This window comes from Wyeomyia smithii, chromosome 3, assembly GCF_029784165.1.
Source record: "Wyeomyia smithii strain HCP4-BCI-WySm-NY-G18 chromosome 3, ASM2978416v1, whole genome shotgun sequence".
NCBI lineage: Eukaryota > Metazoa > Arthropoda > Insecta > Diptera > Culicidae > Wyeomyia > Wyeomyia smithii.
The window spans coordinates 124,132,014-124,142,494 of NC_073696.1; the positions used below are offsets into that span (position 1 = coordinate 124,132,014).

Genomic DNA, 10,481 nt, shown 5'->3' on the forward strand with positions numbered 1-10,481 from the left:
TCGTGAGAAGCATAACACAATGTACCAACTGCGTCGCTCAAAATAAAATTAGATTTTGTTTTTACATTTGATACCTACCACTGATAAATTCAAAATTAGTTTAGGTGTAGGAACTTGTTCTGAATTTTCCTGAGAGCAGTCACACGTTCGTGACTCCGGACAGCTTCCACGTAGCAGTGGAAGCAAATATGAAAGAACACCTACAGCTTAGGAAAATGTTTGCTCCGTTAAAAACAGCTAAGTAGCGTACCGAAGTATTTGAATTGACTGACAAATTCATCAAAACGAAATTCACGACAATAATTGAGCAATTCTTACCCACGTCTTTACATAAAATACGGATAAAATACGAAAAGTAGTATTTACTAAAGAATGCTTCAACTAACAATACAGTGACGCACCTACATAAAGCGTTCACTGTCAACAAACAACAGCTGAAAGAAGCTACCGGTGGAAACTTTGTCTTGAAGAAAACATTGTACTATCAGCTAGAGCCACACGATGTAGAACGCGTAAAATTCAATCAAACCTCCTATTGAATATCACTTCATACATCCATTTCTTAACATGAAGACCATCATTATTAACCATTATTGACTGTGGGGTTGAATTGCGAAGATTTTTTCAATGAGAGCGACTTGCGATCACTTTTGCTATGGGACAAACCGACTTGCTATTTTTTCATAGTTCCTCAGAACGAAGTATTCAGAAATATTCGTTTTATCGAAAGTAGACATAAAAAGGAATTGATTCCATAAATAAACTCAAAATTGAAGAAAATGCAATTGGGACAGACTTGCCATGAGCGGCAGTGTTACCATTGTCCTAAAAGCTTCAGAGAAAGGAGATCACTTGGAGAAGTAATAAATCTCGCGTAATGTAAATTTACGGAGCTTGACAGAGTAAAGCCGAAGAAAAATTAAATTCGCTATAAGAAGAATCAGTCCGGTTGATGTCAAAGGACTTAAGCATGGGTTTATACTCAAGCCAGACTCCAAACTGAAAATCTCTGGTCTTCCTGAACTTTCAATAATTTTTTCGACCAGAGCATGTCACAGCCACTCTCCAGTAAGGGACCATCCATTAATGATGTCACGCGTTTAGGGGGAGGGAGTTTCAATTATTGTGTTATTTTGTGACATATGGGGGAGGGGGGTTAGCTTGAGTGTGACATCACATTTCAACTTAAAAAACCTGAATTAATCCACCTAGTGGTGCAGAAACCTTTGTTATATTACTTACTTAACCTTTGTTATATTACTTACTATATTACTTTATACATATTAGGCCAGTCAATTACAAATCGTATACCAACGTAAGTCCAATTTCAATAATGAATGAAATAAATTTAAAAGATAGTATTCAGAGAGTTAACCAAAGACGATCATTGAATTAAAGCTTGACGTGGTTTTCGCAAATAGTATGAATGTTACAACTGGAGTACATGAGTCTTATTTTTTCGATCACTGGCTAGACTTTCGATCACTGGCTAGAAGCAACAATTTTTTTTTTTAAATAATCGAACGTGAGGAAACAGTAATAGAAAACATCTGATTTCACACTAGAACAGCAAATATGTATGTTAGTTTAATGCGGTTCTACTTATTCGCTTTATTTTCAGAAATCGCAGGACCTAGATTTATGAATCAGCATCGAGTTTTTTTTACGAATTGAAGCAAACTTCTACAAACCTGCTCTCGAAATATAGTTCAGAATTATACAGGAACCAATTTAGCTATTGATGAAAGTTGTCAATTTATTTCTATCTCAAATGCATTATCTGAAAATGAAAGTTTTCCACGATCTTTGAGAATTTTGAATTTTCAGAGTGTAGGCGAGAACATTATTCTTTTCGAAGGCCTAGGCTGTATGAAAAAATCCGAAATAAAGACTTTTTAAATCTTGCTGCGATAACGAGAAGTGGAATCACATAAATACTCTGTTTGCACTTAGTCTTAAATTAGAAAGCAATATTTATATCTTACATGAGCATATTGTATCATTCTGCGAGATAAGTGACCTTTCACCTGCGCCCACTAGTAAACGTGTATAGCCATGTAGAGTTGCTTCAACACTTTTTTTCTTATTTTGCCAATTACGTTCACCAGCTACTTTAGATTCCGGGTCACAAATTTAAAACATAAAATAAGTGTTCAATTGAAAATTTTCCAGCTGTTCAAAACGTAGCATTGCAAACAAAACAGCGATTTATTTGTGTTTTTCTCAACGGGTGGCACTAACACATACGTACGTAAATAGGTCTATACATCTTTGGTAAAGCTTTTCAAAATATCTGCATCGTTAATTGTTATACATTTGCACACTGTGGTATCAGATTTTACTACAATGCTTGGCTCCCGAATGCTGAAAATGTTTCTTACTCTTCACGAATCTAGGTTCAACGTACAATTTAGTATATATTTTATAAGAAGTGAGGACGGAAGCTTTGTAAGCGAGAAAAGGAGCTAAGTAAGCATTGCAGTTCCTTCTAAAATCTGGTTCGAATTTTCAAGAAAAAGCTAAAGGGTAATTTATTTACACAAGTTAAAACGCACTACGAAGAGTGTAAAGATTATGAAAAGTTGTCGATGATTGTTGATTTCCTTTGAGAAATAAATACAATACGAAAAAAAAAGGATAGAGATGAAAAAAGAGCAGTGAGAAAGAAAAATTATCCAGAAAGTAAAATATCCCATGTCTAAAATATACTTTGGTCAAAACTCAACAGTTCAAGCAACCAATAAAAGATCGCACTCAGTATGATTTTCAAAGAGCTCTGGGGCTTTCATTTGAGCATGCGAACATCAAAATCGGAATAAGCGTTCTGTAAAGAGAGTTTTGTTTTTGTTATTTTTCTTTTTTGGGTCGATTTTGATATACTTCACATATAAACTACATATTTACACATACATACGTACAGGCACACATACACAAACATACATAAATTGTTCGATTCGTCGATCTGAGTAAGTTTGTATACAACACATGGCTCTCCGTGCCATTAATTTTACCTTAAAAGTTAAATGTCTCATATAAAAAATGCTCTTTGATCAATATTTTAAAATCTAAAGCAGGTATTAGACGAAGCAAATATTTGGTTTTTTTCAATACAGATTTTATTTTGTGCAAATAAAAATCGTACCGAAAATAGCAAATATTTGCTTCGTCTAATACCTGCTTAAGCCACTAATCAAAAATCCACTCGGTAGCATTCTGGGGGAGCACAGTAGCTTTCGTTTGCGTATAAGATCATTAAAATCGGATATTGCGTTCTGTAAGAAAGGTGCGTTAGTATTTTGCGGCACATACATACAGACAACATAAATACACACACACACACACACACATACACACGAACAGACATTGCTCAGTTCGTTGAACTGAGTCGAATGGTATATACCATTCGGCCCTCCGGATCTTGGATCTATTTTGCGTTTTTCGACCGATTTTATAACCTTTGTTTAGTATAACAAAGGTAAAAAATAAATAAAAAAAGTCACATACCTCATAGGGTGGGGAATCGTTATATGTAAAAAACGAAACTTGATAGCAGAAGGCCAGAACCAAGTTTTTTTTTGTTCTTTTTGGGGCCCCTAACAATCCTAAATTTATCGGAAGTCGATTGGTTTTGTCTCCGCTTGGCGCATTGCATTTCAAATTTATATGGAGATTTGTATTGAAAAACCAACTTTTTTGCATTTTCCATTCTCAAGAGCTCAAAATGGCTGAAATCAAACGTTTCATGACTTCAATGGTAGGTTTTTTGATGCCTAACAACTTGGCCGAAGGCATTAAAGAGCTAGGGTGTCCCAAAAAAATACTAGAGCTGTTCAAAGTTGAGTATGTCGAAATTTATGTTGCAAATCATTTTTTCTGCCAACACTGCCAGTGTACCGGCGTCAGTCAGATTTCCATCAGAAGTGACCTCAGAAACACGTTGTAGATTCTACCTATGCCTAGAATGTTGATCTAAATTTGTTTGCTTGATCCAGCTGAGTGTAAAAACTCGTTACGACAGGTTACTTCTGATGGGAATCCTGCTGACACCGGTAGGACATTGGTAATGTTGGCAGAAAACCAAATTTTCTGCATTTAAATCGACATACTCAACTTTGAACATCCTAGCTCTTCAGTGTCTGCGGCAAAGTTGTTAGGCATCTAAAATACTATACTTTAACATAATGTAGTGCATTATTAGAGTATTATTGAGCTCTCTTGAAAGGTAAATGCAAAAAAGTAGGTTTTCCCATATAAATTTCCATACAAATTTGAAATGCAATGCGCCAAGTGGAGACAAAACCAATCGGCTTCCGGTAAGTTTAGGGTTGTTTGGGGCCCCAAAAGGAACCAAAAAAGCTTGGTTCTGGAAAATCGATCATTTTTCCCCACCCTAATACCTAACCACAGAGTTTAACTCAGAACTATTTATGATATTCGCATTATTCATTTATAGTTCTACGATCCCTTTTTTTAAGATTTGCTTCAGATAAATGACTTTTTTTTTCTCGTTAAAAAAGCATAATGTTCGTTAATTCTGTTTTACCGTGCATGTTCGTTTATGAATGACAGCGCAATTTCATTAATTTTTAGTGTCTCTCAATCCAATCAATACAAAAATTGTGACAAAACGTAAATAAAAATGCTTGGCTATTGTAACATGTGGAGAAGATTTGGATTGCGAATTGATTGAAGAAGAGGAACTAAATATTGATGGTCTTTCAAAAATCAGCAATGATGCTGCAGTTTTACTGTCTCGGCTTTCTATTTCATCGATATGCGACTCCAATCTTCTTTTCCTTATAGTTTCAGTAAAATCGTTCTCATTAAGAAAAAATGCATTCCTAACAACTCGATTTCTCGATTTTCAATCAATTATTACCAAAGAAGGGGTAGGGGGGGGGGGTATAGAAACGTGACGTAATTGAGGGGGGGGATCAAGGAAGTTGTGACAACTTGTGAAAAGGGGGAGGGGGGGAGTTAGTTTTTTCCAAATTTTGCGTGACATCATTAATGGATCGTCCCTAACTTGGTCGATGAAGAAGATAGAAGAATAGTCAGTCTAAGGGAAGACAAGGTTATTCACAGTAACCCTACCCCTACCCGAAGAGATTATTTTTTTCCAAATGGTTCAGAAAGTTTCTATTTAACGTTTACCAACCAACGTTTCAATTTGAAGAGTAAAGTATCTCCTAATAAAATTGTCTCTCTTTGTATCCTTTCATTCGCAGGCAAAAATAGCAGTACTTTTAGGCGAACGAAAAGGTCAGGAATCTCTCAAATCTGACCTTATTAGGCGTATAAAAATGTTGGAATATGCACTGAAGCAAGAAAGAGCGAAATTCCATCGGTTAAAATACGGTGTCGATCCACCCATGAACGATATTAAACCTCCTTCGGATGAGCCAGGTATCGGCACTGAAGTCGCACCAGGTTAGGTTGATAGAAGCGTCGTTTGAAGAATGGCTATGTAAATTGGTTTTCTATCGATTGCAGATCCCGAAGTACCGTACAGTTCTGTGTCCAACATAACATGGAGGCAAGGCAGACAATTACTGCGCCAATATCTACAAGAGATTGGATACACCGAAACAATTCTTGATATTCGTTCGACCCGAGTCCGTTCGTTACTAGGGCTGAACAACAACAGCGAACAAGAGGAGAATGTGAATCCGAATATCAACGGTGGAAGCGAAAACAACAAGCGTGCTAGTGAGTCACAAGGTAAGAACTTCAAAATAAGTAAAATTTGCATTAAACATCTATGACTATTGCATACGATTTCTAGGCCGCCGAACCCCGGCGAAAAAATCCCAACCATCTTCAATGACTGAAGCAATGATCATGGACTCAGAAGCAGCGGTCATAGCAAATTTTGAATTCCTGGCCCAAGCCGATGCTGAGATGTCCGATGATGATGATCTATCGGATGAACTTGGTGGCGAGAATGAAGAAACGGACATGAAAACGACAAAGCGAAAAGCCAAAGGTGTTACTATGAATGACGGTAAGAGTAATAACAAAGTTTTTCTTCGTAAACTAATTAAACAATAATTTTTTTTTTCGCTGCATCCCAAAATTCTATAGATGATGTCGATGCAGAAGCGGATGAAGTAATCAATGAATTGAATCTGTTAACAGAAGGTGAGGACAACAATTTGACTGAATGCAGAAAAATTGACGGAGGGGATTTATTTGTTGGTGAGTAATTTGAAAGGGAATTTAGTTTTTTTATTCCCCTCCGTCCGAGTGTGTATTATGAAATGAACAATACATATGATTAGTATATTAGATATTTTAAATTTATTCCACAACTGACTTCTTGAACGATAAACTTTTTCAAAGCAAAGGTGTAACTCTTGGCACAGCTCATTACTTAGTCTTATGTGAATCGTTGGTATAAAAATGTGCTGTATTTAGCCGAACACAACATGTGTTATGCATGTTGTAGTTTCTTTCATAAAAATGCCTAAGGCCTAATGCCTGTTTCAACATGTTAAACGACAACGCGAGTGATCGGGCGAGATTCTTGCCGTAGGTTAATGAATAGCTCTACTTACGGCTGTTCATTAGCCTACGGCAAGAATCTCGCCCGATCGCTCGCGTTGGCGTTCAGCATGTTTCAGGCCTAAGGCATAGTACGCCTTTATCAGTTATCCGAATGAGGCACCTTTAACAGATAATTTATGTTTCAACAAGTATATTATTCTCACGATGCCCACAAGTAGAATAACGCTACTTAGTTTATATGCTTAGTTCATTTCAACAATGATTGAGATAAAAGACAAAACAAAAACTTTTTCCGTATTTGAGTTTTGCTCAATAAAATAAGCGAAATACATTTGGCTATTGGCTATTTGGCTTACTACGAATTTGTGTAATGCCACAAAATAGTGTAGTGGCAGAAGTATGAAATACCTAGTGTGCAAATATGCTTGAAATGCGCAATAAATATGAATTGCCTTTTTTCCACTATCGACAGAGAGCAGCAGCACACTTAACAAATTTCTAAAGTTATCTATTTTCTCTTCCAGGCTATAATAAACCCACCATACCTCGTCATCCCACGATACCAGGTATCACTAACGACGAGGAAGTGGATTCGTCCCTTGGACTAGGAGAATTGGCACAGCTGACTGTCAACAATGAAGCCGAATCGACATACGAGGTCTCAAATACGAAGGAGCCGTATCGCAAAACCTGGAATGCTAAGTACACACTCCGGTCGCACTTTGACGGAGTTCGTGCTTTGGCTTTCCATCCACAAGAACCAGTTCTGATAACTGCCTCTGAAGACCACACACTCAAGTTGTGGAATTTACAGAAAACCGTGCCAGCCAAAAAATCAGCTAGTCTCGATGTGGAACCTCTTTACACGTTTCGCTCGCATAACGGCCCGGTCTTATGCTTAGCAATGTCAGCGACCGGGGAACAGTGCTACTCAGGCGGTTTAGATGGCGCCATCAATTGTTGGAATTTACCAAATTCCAATATCGACCCGTATGACAGCTATGACCCTGAAGTCATGAAATGTACGCTGGACGGACACACAAATGCCGTATGGGGTTTGGCGGTAAATCACACAAAGAACAGCCTTGTATCATGTTCCGCTGATGGTACTGTTAAGTTATGGTCACCTTCTGGTAAGATTCCACAATTGAATACGACGTTCACCTCCGAAACTGAAGGCACCCCAACGTCGGTTGACTTCGTACGAGATCAAACAGATAGAATCGTGGTCGCCTATAGCAGTACTCATTGTATTATCTACGATACAGAAACCGGGCGGCAAGTAGTTAAACTGGAAGCAAGTCAAGAAATGACAGGAAATGTAGGGAAACACATCAACAAAGTGGTAAGCCATCCTACGCTACCGATTACAATTACGGCCCACGAAGATCGCCACATCCGTTTCTGGGACAACACAACCGGTTCTCTGATACATTCAATGGTGGCTCACCTGGATGCTGTCACCAGTCTAGCTATCGACGCTCATGGGTTGTATTTGCTGTCTGGCTCGCATGACTGCTCGATCCGATTGTGGCATATGGACAACAAGACGTGCGTACAGGAAATCACAGCACACCGCAAAAAGTTCGACGAAAGCATATTAGATGTCGCATTTCATCCATCAAAACCGTATATCGCTAGTGCCGGTGCTGATGCAATAGCTAAAGTGTTCGTTTAATGTGTACTATACCCTATTGTCCACAATGGCAAAATCAAGTAAATAAAACAAGCAAACAAACTCTTTATACCTACTATAATGTAAAGCAAGAAAGCAGAAACGCGAACAAGGCAAAAATGCAGGCCAACGAAGGCATTGTACGAGAAGGAGACAAAATAATAGAAGAAGGTAGTTGTTTTTAATTATCACGAACATTCTAGTTACAAAATATAACAAATAACAAATTAAAGAATGATAAGCAGATAATAACTGAGTAAGAAAAAATATGCATGATAATTTTTACATAAACGCAAAAAAAAACACATAAATACACAAAATAACAACACATAGACAAACTCAAACAACCAAGTAGTTGAATGGTAACAAAATCTGAGCAATTGAACGATTGAAAGTGAAATGATGACTTTTAATCAAATGGCCACACGCAAAACAGCCATCTCACAACTATTCGCAGAAGTTGCCAACGAGCGAGCTAGCAAAAATTAAACCGAAAGGTTATTTCCAGTAAACGAATTCTTTATACAGATAATTTATGAATAATGCAATAGCACACGAGGTAACAAACAAATATATCGGAATACAATCAATTGCAAAATCTGCACATTTTACGTACTTTGTTTTCGATTGCTGAAAAAACACAAATGGTTTCACCTCAGTTTTCTTTGTCCTCGTATCTCTTTTTCTTCTTTTGTCAAGGAAGCCTCGTTCCGTCTGTCGTTAAATTGTTTCTGGTGACCGGCTAATGGTCTGACGTATATTCCCAACGTAAATAGTGTGCGTTTTATGTTACTATAACAAAACAGGACAAAACACGTTACTAAGCAGAAATGTTAAATCATGAAAAAGAAACAGCAAGAATAGAAGGCACCCACACACATTCATGGATTTCAACGTGAGTTTTAGATCTTAGTGTAGAAAGTGATAAGAAATGATATAATATGAGAATAAAACATGAAAAAACTATGTGTAACAAATGTAGACTCTTACACAGAGAGAAATAGTGGTTAGGATTTGAGATATAAATGATGCAAAAAAAAACAACCAGTAGTCACCGCAATTTCGAGTACGTCAACTTCTGCAGAGGAGGTAAATTCTCGGCAAAGCACGACAACATTTTTGGCCGTACCAATCTTCATATATCAAAAGCCGAACCCTTCTGTGCTGCCTGTCGGATGCAGAATATAAGGGAAATCAAAGTAATAAATGTATTTATTTTACTCATATTCGTAATACGTTGTTAATTAATGATTTGATTTATTAAAAATAAAGTATAGATTAATTACACTTTAGTTTTTTTTTTTGCTTCTTTTCAATTTCAATCTTGGTTCCCTTTCTTGCCGTCCATACACAATGCTGGTCGTTGTTGGATCAAGCTCTTAAATTGACAGTAGATTTTTTAATCTAATCAACTTTCGTTCACGATTACCTGGATCAAATTCATTGTTTGCTTTTGTTTTCAATAAAAAGTCCGATTTTTCATTTGATAGGATCAAAGGGCAGCAATGGCAGTTATGTCAAATGTTTTCTATTTTTGTATATTTCTCAAGCAAGCACTGTAATGTAGAATACAGAAATAGACCAGATTGCTGATAAATTAGTTTCATAGATAAACGGTTTTGAAATTGGTATTGGAATAATTATTGAAAAGGTTGTCTATCACAGTTTTATAGTTTGAATGATATCTGCAAATGAAAAACTTTTCTACCATATAAAATCAGCAGTTTCGAGACGTGATTCACGGAAACAATTTTTTACACAGCGTACAGAAGATTACAAATTACGCTTAATTAACTTTTAAAGAAGCGTCACCAGCTTGAAGCTTGCACATGATAAAGAAATACTGTGACTATAGCGGGCATTTCAGTGTTAATTAGGTATAGGAAAAGTTTTAAACACTCGATTATTCTATGATCATTTTCTATTGCTCAATAATGATGTTCCATCTAACTTTTTTAGCAATGCCTAGGTACATTTCGTTTCGGAATTTGACCTTCTGTTCTTATTCGACGCGGACTTCGCAGCTAACCATTAACAGTGTACAGGACATTTGGGGGGGGGGGGAAGGCTTCGAACATGAGACGACAGGCTTGTTAGACCAGCATCGTGCCTCGAGACCAGCTGGAGGGTATTACAGTGTGGAATAGACTACTGTCTATTCCGGGCAGTTTAAGTAAATGGCAAAATAAATTCTTCTACAGTCAATTCGTCAACATTTTTAATATGCGTTGCAAACCAGAAATTTATTAATCATTCTCTTATTTGTTTTCCATCGCTGCCTGTCTTCATTTAGTTTATT

General features: G+C 37.0%; 1 protein-coding gene across 11 annotated transcripts in view; it reads left to right on the forward strand.

The window, feature by feature from the left end:
- The window catches only part of LOC129727031 (striatin-3), a 29,949-nt gene extending 20,475 nt beyond the window's left edge, over positions 1-9,474 (forward strand). For 9 of the 11 annotated variants that reach the window (XM_055684406.1, XM_055684401.1, XM_055684398.1 and 6 more), the window contains 5 exons: positions 5,229-5,430; positions 5,494-5,721; positions 5,786-6,004; positions 6,085-6,198; positions 7,032-9,474. In XM_055684406.1, the coding sequence (XP_055540381.1) occupies positions 5,229-5,430; positions 5,494-5,721; positions 5,786-6,004; positions 6,085-6,198; positions 7,032-8,185 (1,917 nt within the window). In that variant the 3' untranslated portion in view covers positions 8,186-9,474. The remainder of the gene's footprint in view (positions 1-5,228; positions 5,431-5,493; positions 5,722-5,785; positions 6,005-6,084; positions 6,199-7,031) is intronic. The other 2 variants (XM_055684407.1, XM_055684408.1) reach the window with 2 other exon arrangements.
- The last annotated feature ends 1,007 nt before the right edge of the window (positions 9,475-10,481 follow it).